Raw genomic sequence first — 24,364 nt, 5'->3', positions numbered from 1 at the left:
CTCCAACCTCCCTTGCCCTCGCGCACAAAAAGAGCTGCTTTCCTTCCCATCATGGTCAGTAGCTCTTTGATCACCTCAGCCATTGGGGCAGGGTTTTCGGGAGAAGCCTTGGGTCACTCTCTATGGGCAGTTAGAGATCTCACCGCCAAACTTGAGGGAGCCCTGACATCCACTGCCGATTCTCTAGCCTCTCTCCAAAGACAGGTCACTTCGCTAGCTAAAGTCACCCTTCAAAACCAGCGGGCCCTAGATCTGCTTACAGCCAAGAAGGGCGGCACCTGCGTCTTCCTCTGGGAAGAGTGCTGCTATTACATCAATGAATCCGGCATTGTAGAAACTGACATTACCAAACTCACCGACCTTGCCTCCAGTCTCCACTCTGCTTCCAATTCCAACCCATTCTCGTCAATACTAACAAACCCCCTCCTTACCTGGCTCTGGCCCATTGCAGGCCCCATAATAATCATTCTTCTTGCCTGTCTCTTCTTACCCTGTATAATAAAGTTCATCAAATCCCAAGTCAGAAAAATCTCTAATCAAGCTTTCAACCAGTTTTTACTCAGGAACTACCAGCTTCTGGCCACAGAAGATCCCTCACCCTCACGTGACCTCCTCACCACATGCTGAGATGGACCCCTCTCTCCACTGGAAACTGTTCCTGGAAACAAGGGCCGCAGACGCCTAGCTCCTGACACCCATATCCTCTTAGCACCATTAGAATCAACAGGTCCTCGACCTATAGTTACAAAGAACCTTCATTAATTTCCAACCTGAAGAAGTCCACATCTACTCATCCTTACTGTGGGGAATCCTATCAACCCTTTCCTCCCAATCCTCAAACCCTCACTCCCTTCTACGCCCCTGTTCAGCAAGAAGCAGTCAGAGAGAAAGCAACATCCACAAACCCATAGAGGAGAAAGGGGGGAATGAAGGGTCCCCACCAGTAAGATGGCAAACTTCCGGCTTCTCTTCGGGGTCCTCAGTTCCCGCCAGCGCCACCTGAAGCCCAATCACCTCTCGCCCCCCTCCCAATCCCAGCACCTAGCCAACAGCCACCAGCCCCGTAGAAGTGACACCTCAATCAATTCATGCCCCTTCCTATATAACCCAGCACCTTTCCCTAATAAAGCGGAACTCTCCGGTGAATTGCTGCTATGTGTCGCTCCTTTCCTTTCAAGTACTATTTTGAAAAATCTCAATTTAAAAAAAGAGACTACACTCAAAAGGTATGATGGTGAGGAGTAGAAGAAATGAACACTAGTGTCCCAGGAATAATCCAGGAGTAATATGATATATACGGTGTACAGAGTTAACTAACTCCTGCTTCCTTTTGCCCTTGCTGACTTAGCCAAGGAGAAAGGAAAAGCTCTCTTGATGTTTTTATGAGCAAGGGTACTGGGAGTCAGGGTCATAAGGTCAATCAGATAGTGGCCACATCATTGGCACCTACCACCATCTGTGGCTGCCAGAGGAGCTGAGACTGCCTTCACTGTCTTATCAGCCACTTATATAAATGAAGTGTGCCAGCCTCCACTGTCAGTCCAACCCCTTCTAGTTTTCATATTTCACATTCGGAAGATTAAGTAACTACAGTGCAATCACACCACTTTTAAAAATGATGTTGATGACGGGTTCTTAGAACATGCAGATTCTTACTGTGCAGTGTTAATGCTTTCAAAAGGATACTAACAATGTAAACTGTGGACTTTGGTTATTATGATGTGTCTGTGGAGGTTCGTCCGTGGTGACAAGTGTCCCACTCTGGTGGGGATGTGGACAGTGGGGAGGCTGTGCATGTTGGGAGCAGGGGTCTATGGGAAATCTCTGTACCTTCCTCTCAGTTTTGCCATGGCCCTGAAACTGCTCTAAAAAAATAGTCTTTGTACAAGGCTTTTTTCCACTGGGAGGAGAGGATAGGCTGGATTTGGAAGGGGATGTTTTGCAATTTAGCTCTTTTTGCTCTCATACAAGCATTTCTACTTACGCTTTTGCAAAGGGCTTTCTGATATTTCCCTCACATGGTACATTCTTCCAAAGGTGAATTTGAACCCATAGATCCAAGTATCTGGTAAATGTTGACTTGAGGTGAGCTCATTTCTGTAAAATAGTGTGTCACTTGGAATGCTTGTGATGTTAACCTCTAACTGGGCCCCTGGGCAGCTGGAATGTCAGTGAAGCTTAAATAAGCCTGAATAAACAGCCTGAAAATGCAGGGCCTTTAGTTCTCTCTGCTGTCTGGGGAACCTCTTGACTCTGCCACCCCCACTCCAATAAGGAAGTTAGGGAATGTTGTGGAAGTTTGAGAAATTGGGTACTGGAATTGGCTGAGGATAGTATTTTGTTTAAAGCTTGACAGTTATATCCTCAAACCTCTCTGCTTGTGACAAATTAAGAAGAAACAAGACCTGTATCCTTGATTTCCCTATGTGGCAAAATCTATATCTACTGAGTATGCATGTATGTGTGTTTTTATTGGTATTTAAATATACCTGTTTTTCAAAATGCAGACTTCAGCACTTTGCCTTGCTTAAGAGTAATTTAAATTTTCTTTATAAATAATTCAGTAAAGTTTTTGGTTGACTCAAAACTCTCAAGGTGAATAATTATATATCTAATCTGATATGTTAATATTTTACCTTAGAAAAGCAGCAGCAAATGTTGTGTTAAGTCTTGACAAAATGTTGAATCAATTGCAACAAGTTCAAATCACTCAAGGACGGGCAAATTCAACCATCACACAGCTGACTACAGAGATAACAAAAATAAAAAAGAATGTACTGCAGGTATTTCTCTTCTTGGAACTAACCTGAGATAGATTTTGAGTGCAGAGACAGTACAGTTTTTATGTGTGCCAATGTCATGCTTGCCTTACCTATTGATGGGATTACTATGAGGATAAAAAAAGATTATGGTGGTGCATTCATGCAATTAATATTCTATGCAGAAGTCTCATAGCATAATTTCATTTTTTTGTTGACCAATCCTGGGGGACACAGCAGGTGATTCTGCCAGGTTATAATGAAGAAACTAAGACTCAGAGAGGTTAAGTGACATGACTAAGGTCACACAGCTAATTAAAGGTAGATTTGACACCAAAGTGTATCCCATCTGATACCAGGGAAAGTAAGACTTTAAACTAAAGAAATAAAATTAATTGTTGTCAGGTTTCTGTAACTAAATGTGCATGAAATTTCATCAGAGTATACTAAGACTGCAAAAATATCTTACCGAAAAGAACGTGTTCCATTCAGAGTTTGGTGGGAGCAAAGCCCTGGTTTAACCCCCATGATAGATCCAGGAGAGGGAGCCTGGCAGCTGAAGGACAGGACAGGACCTAGTCCCCTGGGGGTGAAGGCTCCATTCTCTAGCACATTTCCCCCGCTACGGATGGTAAGTTCTGCAGTCTCTGCCCTTCAGCTGTGTTTTACATGTCTAAATACATGCATCTTGAAAGGACAGAGGGCAGCAGAACAGGCAGTAGTGCATAGGAAATAAAACCCTTAGATGTGAAGAGGTCGTATGTGTAGGCTAGCTAGAAAAACAAAAACATAGAAGGCTTTTCCCCTTCTAGGCACCACCCTAGAATATGTGATGGCAAAATACAGCTCATGGGCCAAATGGGTTCACCAACTGCTTTTGTATACAGAGTTACAGAGTTTTATTGGAATACAGCCACATACTCTGTGGCTGCTTTTGCCCAATAATGGCACAGAGTTGAATAGTTGTAAAAGAGACTTTGTGGACCACAAAGTGTACAATATTTACTACCTGGCCCTTTACAGAAAAAATTTGCAAATTCCTCTCTAGAAAACTGCCACATGTGTGCAAGGGCACAGGAAGGGACTTCCATTTCTAAAAATGTGGTGGACCAGTTCCCAGCAGGAAAAAACTAAATATGGTAGATAGGATAATGCATAGCCAAAGCAGTAATAAATAGAGGAAATTCCAGAGGCCAAAAATGACAGGAAAGCACAAATCCAGAGGTGATGGAGCAGAGGGCATCTGCCAGTCCCTGATGTGCATGATGTTTGTTTTGATGGTCACCATGCAAAACAGGCAAGAAACAAAGCCCACACAAGGAGGGAATAAGACCCTACAGAGAGCTGGGAGCCCAAAGGCAGAACTCCTCAGTGACATGGTACACTGTTCTACACCCGCCCCCCGCCCACACACACACACACAGGTTAGGGTGGAGAATGAGAGGGAGGGAGAGTACCAGTGAAGGCACTTGCCTCTGAGAAGTTTTCACCAAGAATTGCTAACCACAGGCTGGCTCTCACATGCATTTGGGACTAGTGTTCACACTACCTGGGTGACCCCAACACCCCAAGGTAAAAATGTCTTTTAAAATGGTCCTAGATTGGTAGTGCACTCAGATGCCTGGAAGAGGCAACCAGAAATCCCCTCCAAAGGAACACCCTTTAAACTGAGCCTCAGAGAATTCCCCCACAACACCTAAGAAGCAAGCTGCCCTAAGCAAGAATCACCATAAACAGGCAAAAACAGAATCAGAATGTAAGGGACTGCAGATGTTACTGTTATTAGAGATAAAAAACCAAATAAGAATGTGTATTGTTTAAGAAAATCAAAGAACATAGGAAAGTATGACCAAAGAATAAGAGACAGGAGCTGACAAATGACCAAGCAGATGTAGCTCGGCGATAAGACAAATGTAGTCACTGAAACAGGGAACAAGTCTAAGATGTTCATTATTGTTCAGAAGGGGGGAAAAAAGTTAGAAGCCTCCTTTATCAACCACAGAATAGAAAAATAAGTTGTTGTATATTCTAACAATGGCATGCTTTAAATTGATAAAAATTTAAAAAACAGCTATGCAAATTAACCTAGGTGATTTGTACAAGCGTAATTTTCAATTAAAAAGTTCAAGTTACAGAAAATCCACAGTATGATCTACTTGTATAAAGTTAAAAAATAGAAAATACTGTGCATTGTTAGAAATACTGCACAAGATAGAATAAAAAGCATGTAGAAGTACGTAGAAGGCTGATGTTAGACTCCCCTTCAGAGGGAAGAGAAGAGATATGTGGGGAGTAGTACACAGAGACTGTGGCTCACCGGCAGTGCTTTAGCCTTAAACTGGCTGGTGGATGGGTACAGGGATATGTGTCATATTTTCTTTTAGACCCTTTTGTATGTATGACATACTTTGGCTTTTTTTTTTTTTAATGAAACAAAAACAAAGGAATGATTTTATTTCTCTTTACACCTAGCTTAGTGTCTGAGGGGAAATTCTATCATTTATTTTCTCGACTGTTTGTTACATAGACTTTCTCCTTTCTGGTCTTCCAATCAACAACAGGCTGAAAATCAAGCCAAGGAGACTAAGAATGAGCTGGACTTAGCACAGCAGCAGTCAGGGCTGGAGGATGGACTTCCCCGACTGCAGTCCACAGTGCAAAGGAATCAAGACCAAGCCACCCGTGCGAAAGCGCAGGCTGAGTCGGCCCGACGCCAGGCTGGGGGCCTGGAGGAGGTCATTACTCCTGCCACTGCCACCAGGGGCAGACACACAGCATTTCTGTAAAAGATAATCCTTCAACTGCATATTTTTGTGCCGTTTGTTAGCATTTCCTTTCATGCTGGTCCACACTCAGGGGTGTATATTTGTAGGGATCCCAATGGGCATGAAAGCTCTTATGCAGCAGAGAGCTGTCTCTGGAGAAGACAAGTCCTTTGGCCAGTTTATGTTGGAGTGTTTACTTCTCTGATGTTCCTAATATTACCAGTGGTGTCCTAGTCAAAGTTGTCCTAAACTTCCAAACTTTCACAATTGATATCATTGGTCTATCTTGCATGTAGTTACCCTTTATTCTAATTAACTCACGTAACATAAAGAAAAGTGAAAGTCATCTGCCAAAGAGAACAGCTCAAATTACAAAAATTGCAGTGAGTTAATTAAACAGTTGTCAAAATGAACTATTAATTTAAGTTGATGACAGAAACTATCAACTCATTTTCTTAGCAGGAAATCTTTGGTTGATTGAGTTAATATAGTAGCTTAAAAGAAAAATGTTAAAGCATTCTTACAATTTCCCTTGCTTTAACTCCAAATGTACTAGGTTCATTTCCCACTGGCGGGAGTTGAGAATATTTTCTACAGAAGGGAGTTTGAGAAAGGTGCCTTCTGCCCGCTCTCCTTCCACTTCTGTATCCATTCTTAGGTCTGGCCTTTGTCCATCTGTCCCAGGTTATCAGCGTTCAGGTGACGGCAAAGCTTTCTATTCTGAAACTGAGGCAACAGTCCATGCTAGCACTTCTGCTGCTCTTCCTGCCTCATCTCTGTCTTGCCTTGTGCCAGCCCAGTAATGCGTCCTTGCCGCCTCTGAATCTTCACCACTCCCTCTGCCCTTCTTCATGGACACACAGCTGTTCAGCCGATGGCACAGATGCCTGTCAAGTGCAGGACTGGGTCAGTTCTGTCCTCTCTTTCTCCCACCTCAGTGTGGCTCAGGACAGACCCTTGGTGCCTCATAAGTAGTTGCCTTAACTTGGAATAACGATTGACACTTTGTAACAAGGACATTTTTTTAATTAACTAAAGCTGAGATTTTTTTCAACCTGAAAAGAAACTAACAATGCAAACAAGGCCCTGCTGGAAATACTTGAGTGGCTCAAGCACATTGACTGACTGGGTCATGGTTTCCTCTTACTCGTTTCATGTACAGTATCAGGCAGGCATGTGTACATGCTGGATAAATATTTCCTGATCGGAGTGTTGCTCTGTTACAGGAGTTTGTAGAGCTGAAAAATCAATATGCTGCTCTCCAACGTAAGACAAGCACCATAGGACTGACAAAGGAAACCTTAGGGAAAGTGCAACAGCTCAAAGATGCAGCAGAAAAACTGGCTGAGGATACAGAGGACAAGATAAGAAGAATAACAGGTATCTATCTATTCCTTTTTTCCCAGCTTTATTGAGGTATAACTGACAAATAGAATTGCAAATATTTAATGTGATAATTTGATGGACATGTTGTATACATTGTGAAGTGATCACTGCAATTAAGTTGATTAACACATACCTCACCTCTCACAGTACCTTTTTCCTTGTTGTGGTGAGAATGCTTAGGCTCTACTCACACAATCCCATGTCATTAACTACAGTCAGCACCATGCTGTACCTTTGATCCCCAGAACTTGCGCATTTCTTACCTGGAAGTGTGCCCCCTGTGACCAACAGCTCCCCATCATTTCTCCTGTCTGCCCTAACATCTGCTCCTATGAGTTCAGCTTTCTTTTTAGATTCCACAACTGTGATCACAGTATTTGGCTTTCTGTCTCTGGCTTATTTTCACTTCACACAGCATCATCCAGGTTTGTCTATGTTGTTGTTAAGTGGCAGGATTTCAGGATTTCCTTCTTTTTTATGCCTGAATTTTATATATTTTCTTTATCACATTTCCTTTATCCATTCACCTGCTGACAGACACTCAGGTCACTGCCATTGTGAATAAGCACTGCAGTGACTGTGGGGGTGCGGGTGTCTCTCTGAGGTCCCATTTCCTGTGGAGAAATCCCTCCAAGTGGAGCTGCTGGGTTGTAGGGAGTTCTGTCTGCTCTTTCACTCCTCCACCAAGTCAACAGTTACATAGTACTTCACCATCCTGGTAGAATTTATACCAATTTCAATTGATTTTGACACAGCTTAATCCCGTGTGTGCCCACTGTGGGGAGAGAAGTAGGAACCGGGGCTGTGTTTTGGGGACGGCAGTGTAACAAGCATCTTGCATGGTTCCACTTTAAAGGGTATTAATGAGCATCTATCTACTCTGCATTAATCATAACAGAGATTTTTTTTTACTTGTCGCCTTGAAACGCCCTTTCCCTAATTCAGTGGTTCTCAGCCAGTTTATCCCCTCCGCTGGGGATAAAAATGTCTGAAGACATTTATGCTTGTCACAACTAGCGGGTACAACTAGCATCTAGTGGATGGAGGCCAGGAATATTGCTAAACACCCTGTAATACACAGAACATCTCCCCAACACACATAGACACAATTACTCTGCCCAGTAGTGCTGAAATCCTTCCATGGAACTTTGTGCTGTCAGGGTCCCAGCAAGAAACAGAAAGCACATTTGGACATGACTCTGCACCATGTATTTATAAGTGGCGTTGTCTCAGTTATGTATTCATTGCACATTAAACCACCCCCAGAATCAATGGCTTAAATGACAGCCATGAATTCTTTCTCTGTGGGTGCTTGGGTGTCCCCTCCATAGGTGTTCTGTGCGTTGCTCAAGCAGCTGCATTGGGCTGAGGGGTTGGCTGTCTGGCCCCCTGGGGTGGGCTTAGCTGAGATGCAGGACCTCTCTCCATGGGGGCTTCCATGCCAGGCTGCTTTATGGCATGGTTTTATCAGGGTTCCAGGAGATAAGCACAGAAGCCACAAGGCTTGAGGTCCTGCAACATCATTTCATCCACTTTCTATTGGTCACAACAACTTGCAAAGCCTGACCTGGTTTGAGGAAAGGTAAATAGAATCTACTTCTTGATAGGAGGAACTAAAAAATGGCTCAGGAATTAAGGGACTCAACTGAGGGTGGGGAGGTACTAGGCAACTGGTAGTGGGGAGAAGCCATCAGCATCCCTGGGCCTGAGGGAGCAGCAGGACACTGGGGCTCGAGTGCTGTTAGGTGGCTCTGTGAACGCCCGAGGGCACGGATGGGCCACCTTGCAGGAGCTGTTGCAGAGAAATGTGAGACCTGCAGGCACCTTGCTGCTTGAGGGACAGAGGTCACTGGCTCTTCCCACCCTCCCATGACCTCTCAGAACTGGCAGTGGCCGAGTGTGAATGAAAGCCAGAGGTCAAGGGAGCCAGGGGCCATCATCCACAGAGGCTAGCTCTCCTGGACGCAGCGTCTGCAGGGGCATATGCCAGTGACCTCACAATCTTAGACACATGCATATTAGAAACACAGGGGTCTTGTTTTCTTTTAGTACAGATGTACTTCTAGTGCTGAATCTCCTTTTCAATCTCAAATGACATATATCTGAGAGTTTTCAGTGATGAATGCTTACTGTTCATATCAACTCTGTAGTCTCTCAAAGGCTTTACTAGAAAGTTCTTATATTCAGACAAAAATCTCCCTTCATGGAATTTTCACTGCTGATTTCATTCTGTTTTCTTAGGATGACAAAAAATACATTTACTGTGCTTTTCTGGTCCTCAAATACTTGCAAATAGCTATAGCACATTGAAAATCACTAGTTAAGTCAACTTTTCACAGGACAGTTTCAAATTTCCTCAGCAATCTAGTTCCTTCCTCTAAACTCATGCTGGGATTTCCCCAGACCAGCTAAGGATCCAGGTGTGATCTGGTCAGTGAACTTGGACACTTACCTTCCTTTGTTAAGTATCTACTTCATGCCCAGGTCAGCCACTTTCCAAAGACCACTTCCCACTGTTAATTTCAGCCCCCTGAGGCTCTTCCACCCTCTACCCAACAGGGTCCTTGACAGGGTTTACTGTAATTGCCATGTGTTTGTTGAGTGGAGAATGAATGGATGGATAGGTGGATGCATGGATGGACAGGAGTGAATGGCATCCCTTTGCTTTTGTTGTTCAGGGACTTCAATATCAGCAGAAGAGAATGAAGAAATGAAAATGTCAGTCCTTTTCCCAGAAAAATTAGGAAATCCTAAAGTGATGAACACATGTTAAAAAGTAAACTTAAAAGTATAGCACTTCACCAAATACAATCAAGCCCACCTCTGTCTTTTCATTTCTAATAAATTCTAACTAGCGTTAGACTCACACTGATAAATGCCTCCAGATGTAATATATTTTTAGACAAAAATATCAATTTGCTCTGATTTATGTGAAAACTTTGAGAAGTCTGGTGGAAATAAATGTTTTATCCATTGAATCAGAACACAAAACTAAACACATCGTTAAAAGACATATAAATCCCTGTGTTTGGTATAGTGTGGGTATCCAGGATGGTTCTATCAAGTGAAAATATATCATTTACTTCATTTTCTTCTCTCAGATTTAGAAAAGAAGATCCAAGATTTGCATCTAAGTAGACAAGAAAAAGCTGATCAACTGAAACAGTTGGAGAATCAAGCCATTGCCATTAAAAATGAAATTGTTGAGCAGGAAAATAAATATGCTACCTGCTACAGTTAGAGTTACAGTACAAAATCAGCCTGCGCCTTCTCTGGCTTCTGACAAGGAAACCTGAGGAGCTGCGCTGAACTTGGGAAACCCAAACGCTCAGCCTGCTCTGCCCGCCCTTCCCCAAGCCTCTCGGTGCCCCACACCCGCCCCCAGGGCTGGGCGGAGGACTGGGCCAAGGGAAAGCTGCTTCAAAGAAAAGAAAGGGCAAGTAAAGAGACTGTCTCTGCTTACAGAAACCTTTCCTCTGGCCATCCCCTTTCCTACTTAAAAATAGTGAGTTACATATGCAAGCATAAATCTAAATATTCTATTTACTAATACTCATTTCCAGTGAACTGAAAGGTTAAATAAATTGCCAGCAGCTGGGGTTGAGGAATGGGAGTTATCAGTCAACAGGTATAAAGTTTCAGTTAAGCAAGATGAGGAAGTTCTAAAGATCTGCTGGGCATTACATGCACAGTCGGTGATAATATACATTCAAACATGTTATGAGGGTAGTGCTCATATTAAATGTTCTTACCACAATAAATTTAAACAAAATAAATCAGTGTCTCTAAAACAAAGATGGAAATAAATATGGATGGCATGTACTAGATTGTCTTATGTTTTAATTTAGGCTTGCTCTATCTATAACACTATTGTTCTATCCCGAATAAAACGCATACAGTTCAAAATGTAACTTGTTCTTACACCCACTTTTCTACATATTCATTCTCTCCACCAAAGGATTCCATTTCCCCACAAAGTACTAGAACAATATTCAAAAACATAAATACTGAATGATGTTTTATAATTTGCAGGCATTTTTGCTGTAAAATCTACTTATTTTTAAAAGACTCGCAATCATGTTATTGTTGAGTATAAAAGATCAGATTGCCTTATTTCAAAATGGGTCTATGATTTCACATTAACGTTTTTTGCATGTGTGATATATAGAGTATTGCTTGTTTGTGAAAGCTATCCTGCAGAGGGATTATTTTACTGGAATTTGTCCCCACAGTTTTGAATAAGCAAAAATATACATCAGCATTGATGTAAGAAAGAGGAAAAGCAGCTGGAGCCATTTTCCCTAAGGGACTGACTCATAAAAAATGGATTTAAAAAGTCAACAAAGGGGCTTTAGGATTACATGTAAATATGAAATTTCTGAAAATGTATTTTATTCAGGAAAATTGCAGTTTCTTTGGAGATCCTGAATAATAGAATGAAACTTTTCTATGGGATGGCAGTTGAAGGGTCCCCACCAGTAAGATGGCAAACTTCCGGCTTCTCTTCGGGGTCCTCAGTTCCCGCCGGCGCCACCTGAAGCCCAATCACCTCTCGCCCCCCTCCCAATCCCAGCACCTAGCCAACAGCCACCAGCCCCGTAGAAGTGACACCTCAATCAATTCATGCCCCTTCCTATATAACCCAGCACCTTTCCCTAATAAAGCGGAACTCTCCGGTGAATTGCTGCTATGTGTCGCTCCTTTCCTTTCATTGGTGCCGAAACCCGGGAGACGGGACACCCCAACTGGGCCCCGTCTTCCCCCCGACACCAGCAGCAGCTTGCCCTCGTCCTCTTTTTCCGGCGCTGGCTCATCACACTCACCACTCCTCTCTGGCCTTTAGGTAAGTTTTTCCCCCCGGAGTGGGCCACTCTCCCCCGAGCTATCGCAGTGCCATTGACCGTGATCGTCTGGCAAGGCCCTGACGCTTGGGGACGAGGAGGGAACTCTCCCCGCCTCAGGCCTTCACAGCTGCGGCGGACCCTCAGGCCCCTCCCCAAACAGCCATAAATCCCCACCTCAGGCCTTCACTGCTGCGGCAGACTCTCAGGCACCCTCCTCCAACAGCCATAAACGAGGTGTCTCCTTTGTAGATGAGAACGCTCCCTTTTCCCCCCCTCCTCCTTCTGCTCCGTCCGCCGAAAACGCCTAGCACTAGGTACGTCAAGACTCGGGCAAACTGCCTTCTTAGGGAAGTCTGGGTGACGACCCACACTTCCTAAGAAATTCCGACTCGTATTCGAGTTTCCGCAGACCACCAAGGATCATCGGGGACGCCCTTTGTCTCCTTGCTGTCTGCCTCTGGTCCGAGGATTTCTGTTTGTCTTCCCCTGTTTGTCTCCTTCTCTGTCCTTTAACCATGGGAGCCTCCTCATCCATCCCTGAAAGTTCACCTCTTGAATGCCTGCTTAAGCATCTGGCTACCCCCTCCCTGACACCTGATATAAAACCAAAACTTCTCCGTAAATACTGCTCCCAAGGTTGGCCGACATACCCCCTAGACAATAACAACCAATGGCCCACAGGGGGAACTCTTGATCCTAACATCACTCGCGATCTTTTTAACTACTGCCAGCGCCTGAAAAAATGGAGATTCCCTATATTGAAGCTTTCTGCCTCCTCCTCTCCCCGCCCCCTCCCAAGTTCTCCTAGCCTGCAAGCCGCCGCCCCGCAGAAGCCTCCCGTTCACTCCCTTCCCCTTCTTCTCCTACAACAGCCCTTCTCCCTTCCTCCCCAACCATCTCCTCCCCCATCTCACCTCCTCCACCTTCATTCCCTGCAGATTAAGCCTGAGCCCTTCAGCCCCCCTTTAACTAGGTCCCAGGGGCCTCCTCCGTCTTTGCCCTCATCACCTATTTCTCCCCTATTAAGGACCGCCTTTGTCTTCTCACATGTTTGTAGGGAGAATGAGAAAGCACCTTCCCCCATGTCTGAACGCAGCATGAGAAAGCACAAGCTAGAGAACAACCGGTGCAGTCCTTAGAAGTTATCTGCCCACAAAAACATATCTTGTCTTCGAAGAAGAGCCAAGACTCCTCACTCTGAAAATAGGGAGACCTTGAAGATGTGTAGAAACACCACCCCTGCTTCTAAATATGCCCTTCCCCCACTTGCGGATGTGGCAGGAATGGAGAACAAAGAACATTCTGTTTGCGCATTCCATAAGCAATTAACTGGAGCCCTGCTGTAGCTCAGTTAGTAGAGCATGGGACTCTTAACCTCAGAGTCATGAGTTCAAACCCAACTAGAGCAGCAGAAGTAAGCAGCTGGGCTGCTAGCTGGCAACACATGGGTCCGATTCTATCTTTCTTTATTTTCTTTGCCCCCCCTTCTGCACTTCAGGACCTGTTCGACTAGGCATGGCTAGACCACGTCACTCCCCCACAGACTGAGCCAGAACCCTTCAGTCCCCCTCAGACTCAGTCCCGAGAGCCTCCCAAAATTATCGCCCCCCTCCGGGAGGTAGCAGAATCCAAAGGCATCGTGCGCTTTCACGTCCCTTTCTCCTTAAGAGATTTAGCCCAATTAGAGAAACGCCTAAGTTCCTTTTCCACTGATCCCACGACATACATCAGGGAGTTTCAATGGACCCTCCAGTCTTACAGCCTCACACATCATGACATTTTCATGCTCCTGGCCAATACCCTCCTCCCTGAAGAGCGTAGACGAGTTTGGGACTTCGCCCAAATGCAAGCTACCGAAACCCACAGGACTGACCCCACCTATCCCCCTGGCCCCACTGCTGTCCCGGAACAAGACCCACACTGAGATTATAACACCGCCATGAGTCTCAGCTCTCGAGATATTTTTGCCTCCTGCTTAATAGCAGGTCTGAAAAAGGCAGCTTGTAAAGTAGTCAATTTTCAAAAGCTCCAAGACATAATTCAAAAGAGAGATGAAATCCCCTCCGAGTTCTTAGACAGACTCACTCAAGCCCTATTACAGCATACCAGCCTGGACCCAGAAACACCTGAAGGAAGACATGTCCTTATGACATACTTCCTAGCTCAAGGCTACCCTGACATTAAAGCTAAACTCAAAAAGTTAGAACACGGCCCCGCTACCCCACAGACTGAGATCCTAACAGTGGCCTTTAAAGTCTTCCATAAGCGGGAGGAGGAGAAAGAACGCGGTAAACAAAGGCTGATCAGGCCAATTTCCAGATGTTGGCCCAGCTGATAAAACCACAACCTAGAGACAAGCCCCCCCCAGGAGCTTGTTTCAAGTGCAGAAAAGAGGGACATTGGTCAAGGGCGTGCCCTGCCCCCAGATCTCCTACCACCCCATGCCCCAGATGCCACAAAAAGGGCCACTGGGGGTCTGATTGCCCAACCACCTGAAGGGGAGGCTGGACGAACAAACCCCATCCTAAGCCCGCCGTAGTGGGGCTGGCAGAAGAAGATTGACGGGGCCCGGGGGCTTCTCGCCCGACCATTTGCATCACCAAACAGGAGCCCAGGGTTACTTTAACAGTAGATGGTCGCCCCATCTCCTTCCTCCTAGATACAGGAGCCACCTTCTCAGTCTTGCGAGAATACCGGGGCCCTACCACGCCAGCCATTACTCCTATAGTCGGGGTAGGAAGTAAACAGATTTTCCCATTAAAACCCCCCCCTCCCTTTTATGCACAATCCTAGACAGTCCCATACCTTTCTCCCACTCCTTCCTAGTTATGCCCCAGTGTCCCATCCCTTTACTACGACGAGACATCCTTTCCCTCCTCCACGTTTCCATAACTATATCCACTCCCACAGCCGCCAGTACTCCCTTTCTGATGGCCCTCATAGCTGACGACCCCCCTCTACCCAATGAAAGCTCCGGTTCTGCCCTCATACACCCTGTAAATCCCAAAGTTTGGGACATTACAAGCCCCTCCATGGCCCTATGTCCCCCTGCCTCTATCAAATTATGTGACCCCTCTCAGTATATCTGTCAGGCCCAATACCCCCTAACCACTTCAGCCCTCATAGGCCTCCAACCCATCATTCAAGATCTCTTAAACAAATATTACCTCAGATCCACTCACTCCCCATTTAATACACCCATATTAGCTGTTAAAAAAACCAACGGATCTTTCCGCCTTGTCCAAGACCTTCGCCTCATCAACATAGCCGTTGTCCCTATCCATCCCTTAGTTCCAAATCCATACAGACTCAGCATCCCACTTCTCAGTCCTAAATCTCAAGGACCCATTTTTCTATCCCTCTAGACCCCTGCTCCCAAGATTTTTTCATCTTCACCTAGACGGACCCATACACAAGACATTCTGAACAACTCACTTGGACAGTTTTGCCACAAAGCTTCCGAGATAGTCCCCATATTTTTAGACAGGTCCTAGCTCAGGACCTCAAACAGTTTCATCATGATCACTCCAAGTCCACCTTATAATACATAGACAATCTTCTACTCTGCAGTCTTTCGTGGAAACAGTCTCAACTTGACACTGCCTCCCTACTTAACCTTCTAGCTTCCAGAAGTTACTGAGTATCCCCCGTCAAAGCTCAAATCTCTTCCCCTTCTGTCACTTACCTCAGATTCCTTCTATCTCAACAAAGAAAGTCCATTACCTTAGACAGAAAATAGCTCCTCTCTGACCTGCCCATTCCCAAAACCAAGACAGAAATCCTTTCCTTTCTAAGCCTAGCTAGATATTTTAGAGCATAGATCCCTAACTTCTCCCTGCTCCCTGTTGGCAAGACCCCTATACGACCTCAGCAAGAGCCCCCCCCTAAAAAACCATTATCGTCCTCACCCCAACACTCCTTCATTAAGCTCCATCAAGCCCTTGTGGAAGCCCCAGCTCTCCATCTTCCTGATTTGTCAAAGCCCTTCTCATTATACATTCATGAGAGGTGCAGTCAAGCTCTAGGAGTCCTAGGCCAATATTATGGCCCATCCTTTGCCCCAGTAGCTTATCTCTCCAAGCAATTAGACCCCACAGTTAGGAGATGGGCCCCCTGCCTACGAGCATTAGCCGCTAGACAGCTCTTGCAGAACGAAGCTCATAAAGTGACATTCAGGGCGCCCCTTACCATTCTGTCCCCACATCACCTAAAAGATCTCTTAACCTACAAAAGTTTACAGACCCTCCCTCCCTCCAGACTCCTCACCTTACTGTCCTCTTTCCACCAAAATCCCATTCACCCCCTTTGCCATCCATACCCAAATCATGACTTTTTCCTCCTTTACTGCTCTCTTGCTTTTTTCCTCATTCTTATTGTCTTCCCCGCCACCCCAGCCTCCTTTGTATGGCGATTCAAAGTCAGAGAGACTTACACACAGCATCAAACAAAAGTTACTGCCCTCATTGCCACACCAGACTGCCCTCTGAAAAGCTGCTCTGAGCCTTTATACCTCCACTTTCCTCCCTCCACCGAAGTGTTCACTAGCAGCTACCCTTATTCTCCCTACCTATGCTTCCTCTATGACCAAAAACAAGCCTATTGCAGGCGATGGCCAGACACCTATGGGGGATGTCCCTACTGGTCTTGCGCCACTCACTACATGGGTAACTTCCAGTACCCACAGTATTACTCCTCCAACCGTTTCATGAAATATCCCAACGGCTCATTCTCCTTATCAATCCCAGATCCCTGGGACTCTCAATGGCTGCCAGAGTCACAGCCTCAGTTCACTATGGGGGGGTTCCTTGACCCCCCCATGGTACCCTTCATATCTCTCAAAAGTATGTTCCCTCTCATTCCCAGATCTCTCAAGTTGCATCAGATAGCAGACATTCTGAAAAAGTCATTATCCAAACTCTTGACGGCGCCTGTTCATCTTCTTATCCCCGCCCCACTTCTCATTTCTCCTACTCTTCATTACAGCTCATTCAGGACACCACCATCTTTCTCAACCACACCCTTAACACAGCCAATTGTTTCTTGTGCACATCACTACAGCGCCCACTGCTGGCCGCCATGCCCCTTAATATTTCCAACTACTCCTTCCATGCAGAAAGACAACCCCTCCGCCCCCTGGCAGACATACCCCTATGTGAACCAGAATACACAGATAATCTCACCATCCACCACTGTGTAGGCCCAACTCCACCCCCCTCCAGCGCACTTCACTGCCTCTCTATCTACACCCCTACCTCCGGCTCTAAGACTTTTACGCAACCGGGACACTTCTTTTAGTGTAATGGCAGTCTTTTCAACTCAGTGCCTCTCAACTCCAATACACCCTGCATTCTCGTCACCCTAATCCCACAGTTTACACTTTACAGCATGGCAGAATTTCTTGAGCTCCATCCTCCCTTGCCCTCGTGCACAAAAAGAGCTGCTTTCCTTCCCATCATGGTCAGTAGCTCTTTGATCACCTCAGCCATTGGGGCAGGGTTTTCGGGAGAAGCCTTGGGTCACTCTCTATGGGCAGTTAGAGATCTCAACGCCAAACTTGAGAGAGCCCTGACATCCACTGCCGATTCCCTAGCCTCTCTCCAAAGACAAGTCACTTCGCTAGCTAAGGTCACCCTTCAAAACCGGCAGGCCCTAGATTTGCTTACAGCCGAGAAGGGCGGCACCTGCGTCTTCCTCTGGGAAGAGTGCTGCTATTACATCAACGAATCCGGCATTGTAGAAACTGACATTACCAAACTCACTGACCTTGCCTCCAGTCTCCACTCTGCTTCCAATTCCAACACATTCTCTTCAATACTAACAAACCCCCTCCTCACCTGGCTCTGGCCCATTGCAGGCCCCATAATAATCATTCTTCTTGCCTGTGTCTTCTTACTCTGTATAATAAAGTTCATCAAATCCCAAGTCGGAAAAATCTCTAATCAAGCTTTCAACCAGCTTTTACTCAGGAACTACCAGCTTCTGGCCACAGAAGATCCCTCACCCTCATGTGACCTCCTCACCACACGCTGAGATGGACCCCTCTCTCCACTGGAAACTGTTCCTGGAAACAATGGCTGCAGACACCTGGCTCCTGACACCCATATCCTCTTGGCACCATTGGAATCAACAGGTCCTCAACCTATAGTTACAGGGAACCTTCATTGATTTCCAAATGTGAAGAAGTCCACATCTACTCGTCCTTACTGCGGGGAGTCCTATCAACCCTTTCCTCCCAATCCTCAAGCCCTCACTCCCTTCTACGCCCCTGTTCAGCAGGAAGCAGCCAGAGAGAAAGCAACGTCCACAACCCCATAGAGGAGAAAGGGGGGAATGAAGGGACCCCACCAGTAAGATGGCAAACTTCCGGCTTCTCTTCGGGGTCCTCGGTTCCCGCAGGCGCCACCTGAAGCCCAATCACCTCTCGCCCCCCTCCCAATCCCAGCACCTAGCCAACAGCCAACAGCCCCGTAGAAGTGACACCTCAATCAATTCATGCCCCTTCCTATATAACCCAGCACCTTTCCCTAATAAAGCGGAACTCTCCAGTGAATTGCTGCTATGTGTCGCTCCTTTCCTTTTAGCAGTCTCTCTTGAAATATATGATTGTAATGCTTCACAGGTCTAGCACTTAGACTTACAGAAAACACCAACAAATGACACACAAGATGAAGAGAGTCGAAAAATATAGCTGTTGTAGAGTCTAAATTGTTTACTCCAGTGTAGAGGGAGGAACAGAGTTAATTTTACAGGCATGGTTATCTGTTTGCAATAGCAACATTCAGTGTTCTACCCTTTTCAATGGTCAAAGACAGTGTAAGCAACAGGCCAGAGAGTGTGGACATGGTTAAAGAGGGAAGAGTTTCTGCCTTCTGACTTCCCAGTTGAAGTTTGGAGAGACAGAACATTCCCCAGCCAGGAGGGAAGCACAGTGCTCCGCAGAGCCACGCGCAAGGGCAAAGTGAACCCATCACCTCTGCGGGCTCCGGGGATGGCAGTCTGATGAGGTTAGGAAGCACGTCAAGTACATTGGAAAGATTGCAATTAAAAAGTGGTTAAGCTTTCTCAGCTTTGGTGTTTGAGAAGCTTTGGTTATCTTTCACAATGTACATATGTGAAAATCTTCCTCGGTAATGTCAGATGAAAAATTCTAATGTCCTGTACTCTATCAGTTGTTTAAGATGTACCCAAGGCAAAGCTTCAGTGAAACTGTAGCTGATACATTGCAAAGTAATTTGGTAATGTTGAACGGTATATTAAGAAAATCATCTTAAACAGGGAGAAAAGCTCTGGGGATAATTCATTGCACTACTTATATTAACAATGCAAAGAATCCAAATTATTACAAATGAATTAAATATGATTTTACCAACCTAAGTTCTTGGTTGCAAAGACTGAAAACCAACAATAGCTTATTAAGCAGGAAACAAATTTATTGAATGGATACCTGGAAGAAATGGCTGGAGAAAAGGTAACCAAGGTCAATTATGTGTCTGGGAATGTATCTAAGATTGAACCCCAGGAGCCCCACTGGACACTCTCCATCGTCCAGTCAACCTCCGGCCGCCTCTGCATCATGTGTCACTCAACATGCCTAGTGGGGGTTTCCAGTCAGTGGAACCTCCTCATGGCCCTGGCTGCCAGGGAGTGAGAAGAGCAAATATTTGATGCCCTTGGCTTTGGTAGCGGGAGGGGAGTACTGCCTCCACTTACCTTTGGAATCTTCCATAGTAGGATTTTGATGCCAGACATCAAAAAAATCACAAATGTCCATTATAGACCACCTCTTTGACTTCTTAATATATTCCTCATCCCATTTTTTTCTTCTAAAACAAAAGCATATGCTTCTACAAACATAGCGTTGCTTTCACTCAGCATCTGAAAGCACATTCACCCTGTCCTCAGGGGAACCAGCCCGAAGCCCATCTCCTACTGAGGGCGTCAGCTCTAAGTCCCTGGGCTCCATTGCCTCTATTCCTTGTCCATTTCTGCTACAATCAGTCTTGATGCATGTACTGCAATTTACAATCAGAATGATAATGTTCACCATCAACATGCACTAAGTGTAGAATTGTGGGAGAAAGAAAGGAGATAAAGTATATTAAATATATTTTGTTTTATAATACAAATGTATAAATACAAAATATCACATACTGAGAAACACAGATGGAGGTTGAATGTCTGTATTTCATTTCTGTGATTTTGTCCACCACCCACCTTCATTTCTGTAAACTAAAGAGGCTATAGTTGGTATTTATGATCTTCTTTCTTTACTCTCCATTTCATGTTCCCTGTCTTTAGCAAACTTCTCTTTACCAGATGTTTACCAAACCTCCCTTCCTGAGGATTCTGAGGCTTTGAAGGTCTGTGTGTTCAGAGGTAGGGTGCTCTTACATTACATTTTCCCCCTTGATATGGCAGGATTAGATGTCTGGGTTCCAGTTTGCATGCCTCCCTGCGGCCACTGGCGACAGCAGCTCCATTTCCCTTTAAGAGTGAAGACCAATTACCCCAGTGTCTTGCCTGAGGGTTTCAGCCCTGGGCAAGTTCGCTATGGATTTGGTGAGACCAAGAAATGACAACGGAGCATTCTTGGGGTAAAAGGGTTTGTACCTGGCTTTGTTCTCCCAGCGATAGGTTGAGCACTGGAATCATCACATCTGCATCCAGCAGCTTGAGGGTCCATAATCCACCTCCATTTTGCCTCCACCCAGAGCACTGGGCAGAGCTCTTTATATAGTGACTCAGTAATAGCTCATTGCCTATAGGTGTGGAAGCAGTAGCCTAGCGTAGGCCAATTACATCAAGTAACTTAGTGTCAGGTGAGGATCCTGGCCATAGGAACTGCCATTGCTATTTTCCTCACACCCAGTTAAAATTGTCATCCACCACCACCCCACCCCACCTCCTTTATTTGGCCAGTTTATCCTTTAGCATGAGGAACCTGAAATAGGTGGGTATTGGTATGTAATCCAATTCAATGGCACAACAGCTATGTCACTGGATAAAGTGAAGGTTCCTATGGCCAGGATTCTCACCTGGCCCTGGTCAGCTAGCTCATACATACATGTGGGCAGTATGTTGCTAATGACTCTATGTAAAGAGCTCCGCCCAGTGCTCTGCACGACACGGTGGCAGGGCTGCAAGGCTGCAGGAGAGCAGACAGAGGCTGGAGTGGTGGCAGCGCTGAGGACAGAGACTGAATCAGCTGCGGGGGCAGAGAGGCCCAGGGACAGAGACGGACTTGCTGCATGCAGACTCGCTCTGAGTGGGTGGGATTCTAGTGATTGACCTGCCACCATGGGAATAAAGTTGGGTATAAATGCTTTCACCCCAAGAACATTCCATTGTCATTTTTCAGTCTCATTGAATCCATAATGAACGTTCCCAGGGCTGAAACCCATTGGCAAGACAGTCATCTAGTAAAATCATACTTCCCTGGAGACCAGAGCCCAAAGTCATAGGAACAGGAAGTAAAACTTTCCTTGTTTAGATATAATTCTGAGCTGCGTGATATGGCAGTCCATTCTTGGCTGTAGATCTAGGTATTCTGCCTGTAGGATGTTTCATCAGCTTTCCCGGAAGAAGTCAAGATTTTGCCTTGTATCCTGCATATGTTTTTTGTGCCTTTGTTATAATTATTCTAATAGTTTTTAATTTGAGTTGAATGAACATTACATCCACCCACCACTGGATGATCTCTTGAGGTATGTGAGTGTAGGTAAAATGAAGGTTCCTGTGGGATTCTCACCTGGCCCTGGTTGGCTAGCTCACTACACATGTGTGGGCAATACGGTGTTACTGACTCGATATAAAGAGCTCCGCCCAATGCTCTGGGCACCGCAGTGGCAGGGCTGCAAGGCTGCAGGAGAGGAGAACAGAGGCTGCAGTGGTGGCAGCACCAAGGGCAGAGACTGGGATGGCTGTGTGGGCAGAGAGGCCCAGAGGCAGAGACTGGCTTGCTGCACACAGACGCCCTCTGAGTGGACAGGATTCTAGTGATAAACCTGCCACCATGGAAATAAAGTTGGGTATAAACCCTTTCACCCCAAGAAGTTGTACTGTCATTTCTTTGGTCACTCTGAATCCATAGTGAACTTGCCCAGGGCTGAGACCCATTGGTAAGACAGTGAGGGATCAGCATACAGAGGTCTAGACTGAAGACTGAGCATCTCAGCACAGTACTTGGAGAAGAGCAGGAGTTAGAAACCAAGGCTGGGATGGAGACTGACAACATTCAGTAAACAGGGCAAGCAGGCTGGACTGAAGACACGGGATGTGGAAAGAGCCAGACAGAGTGCAAGGAACTGGGTTGGCCACATGATGTGGGTGGCCAGTAAGTGTGAGAAGGCCTGGGAGAAACATCTGCAACCCAGCCAGTCACAGAAGATCATGACAATCAGGCAACAGATGATCACAGGTAGCTGGTGTGGTCCACTAAGGAAAAAATTCTGTCTTCTCCTAAGTTAGCAATGAATCCCAGGTGAAGGGCAGCTCAGACCCTGTAGGTAAGCACAAGGAGCCCATAGCATCCAGGTAGCAGAACGAAGTGGATGATAATGGGAAGTAGATCCTGGCAAGAAATAAGCCCAATGGGGCACAGGCTAGAAATTGCTCTCTGATATCCATCCTCCCTTTCTGTTGGGCACTGTCTTGCCAATGGGTTTCAGCCCCGGGCAAGTTTACTATGGATTCAATATGACCAAAAAAATTGACAGCAAAATGTTCTTGGGGTGAAAGGGTTATACCCAACTTTATTTCCAGGTGGCAGGTCAGTCACTAGAATCCCGTTCACTCAGAGCGAGTCTACATACAGCAAGCTGGTCTCTGCCTCTGGGCCCCTCTGTCCACACAGCAGTCCTCTGGGCCTCTCTACCTGCACAGCCATCCCACACAGCCATCCTCTGGGCCTCTCTGCATAGTCATCCTACACAGCTGTCCTCCAGGCCTCTGTGCACAGTCGTCCCACACAGCCATCCTCTGGGCCTCTGTCCTCGGTGCTGCCACCACTCCAGCCTCTGCTCTGCTCTCCTGCAGCCTTGCAGCCCTACCACCGTGTCACGCCCAGAGCACTGGATGGAGCTCTTTACATAGAGTCAACAGCCATGTATTGCCCACAGGTGTGCAGTGAGCTAGTCAACCAGGGCCAGGTGAGAATCCTGGCCACAGGAACTCTCATTTTATCCACAGGCCCGTAGCTGCCTAGTTAGAAAAATCTGTATTTTTCAGCCTCCCTTGCAGTTCGCTTTGAGACTGTGACTAAATTCTGGCCAGCTGGAAGTTAGAGTGTCGTGTGCAACTTCGTGGACCCAACCTTAAAAGGCAGCTGTTTATCCTCTGCAGTAAGCAGAATACTGGCCCCCAAAAGATGTCCGCACCCTAATCTCAGCTCCTGTGAATATGTTCCATGCAGGTTACAGGTGGAATTAAGATCATAATAAGCTGACCCTGCAATGGGTTGATTAGGCTGGATTATCCAGGTGGGCCCAATGTTGGCCTAAGTCCTTAAAAGTGAAAGAAGGGTAGAACAGAGGCCGAGAGACATCAACACGAGAAGGACTTGCCCTGGCCTGACTGGCTTTGAAGCTGGAGGAAGCGAAGAACATTCAAGGCCCCTACAAGCTGTAAAAAGCCAGGAAAGGGATTCTCCTCCATGACTTCCAGGAAACAACGCAATGGTGCAGCACCCTGATGTTAGCCCCATGAGACCTGCACTGGACTCCTATGGAACCGTAAGGTCAAGTTGTACTGTCTTAAACTACTGTGTTTGTGGTAATTGGTTACAAGCAGCAGTAGGAAATAAATATGCCCTCCGTTTGTTTTTTCCCCTTTCAACTGGGCCAGAATAGGGTGAGCCAGCTCCAACCATGTGATAGGGATAAGCACCTGGCGTCGCTCCCCACCCTGGGCCACTCTCTTGGTAGTGCTTCCCCTTAGTTAAACCAAGGGACCAGGTTGATGTGAAACAAGTAGAAGACACCTGTACCAGTCAGCAACCCAGCAGGAGATGGAGGGTATGAGCTGGGACAGTGTAATAAGGGAACTGGTCACAGAGGTGTGGGCAGGGTGGAGAAAAGCCATAAGAGACCCCAGAGCAGCAGCCCAGAGCTGGCCCCAGGCATCCTTGACCAGGGGTGAGGAGAGAGGGCCGCAACAGCAAACTGCCCACAGGCTGCGCAGGAGGGCCACTGAGCAGTTCTGTGATGTCCGGCGGGGATGCGGCAGCTGTGACAACCCTGCAGAGGGTCTCAGTGCATAGGTGCCCTGGCATCGCTCCCCACCCTGGGCCACTCTCTTGGTAGCGCTTCCCCTTAGTTAAACCAAGGGACCAGGTTGGTGTATCCGTGTAGATCAGGCTCCTGGTGCACAGAGGAGGGACAGTGACCTTGTGGGTTAAAGCTATCTGTGTCCAACCCCCCTGGACCAACTGCCAGCCTGAGCTTGTACATGACAGGAGGGCAGACTCCCCTATTATGTCACCAGGACTTCCGTCTCTGTGAAAACAGCTGAACCAACATCCCCATTGGTACCTGTGGGTCACTCCTGGACTCCACACCCTCTGCTACAACAGTCCCTTCTTTGCTCCACAGCGTGGGGACAGTGGGCCAAGGGT

At 46.3% G+C, this 24,364-nt stretch overlaps 1 protein-coding gene and 1 long non-coding RNA gene across 7 annotated transcripts in view; one reads left to right on the top strand and one right to left on the bottom strand.

The window, feature by feature from the left end:
* The window catches only part of LAMB4 (laminin subunit beta 4), a 125,101-nt gene extending 114,369 nt beyond the window's left edge, over positions 1–10,732 (top strand). For 5 of the 6 annotated variants that reach the window (XM_073239025.1, XM_073239027.1, XM_073239024.1 and 2 more), the window contains 4 exons: positions 2,642–2,783; positions 5,321–5,494; positions 6,751–6,904; positions 10,012–10,732. In XM_073239025.1, the coding sequence (XP_073095126.1) occupies positions 2,642–2,783; positions 5,321–5,494; positions 6,751–6,904; positions 10,012–10,151 (610 nt within the window). In that variant the 3' untranslated portion in view covers positions 10,152–10,732. Of the gene's footprint in view, positions 1–552; positions 1,151–2,641; positions 2,784–5,320; positions 5,495–6,750; positions 6,905–10,011 lie in introns of those variants that run through there. The other variant, XM_073239029.1, reaches the window with a different exon arrangement.
* Positions 1–24,364, bottom strand: part of LOC140849943 (uncharacterized) — a 162,913-nt gene that overhangs the window by 125,503 nt on the left and 13,046 nt on the right. The window lies entirely within an intron of this gene.

Source organism: Manis javanica, chromosome 6 (genome assembly GCF_040802235.1).
Source record: "Manis javanica isolate MJ-LG chromosome 6, MJ_LKY, whole genome shotgun sequence".
NCBI lineage: Eukaryota > Metazoa > Chordata > Mammalia > Pholidota > Manidae > Manis > Manis javanica.
The sequence above is the reverse complement of the archived record's forward strand: the minus strand, read 5'-3'. Positions and strand labels throughout refer to the sequence as shown.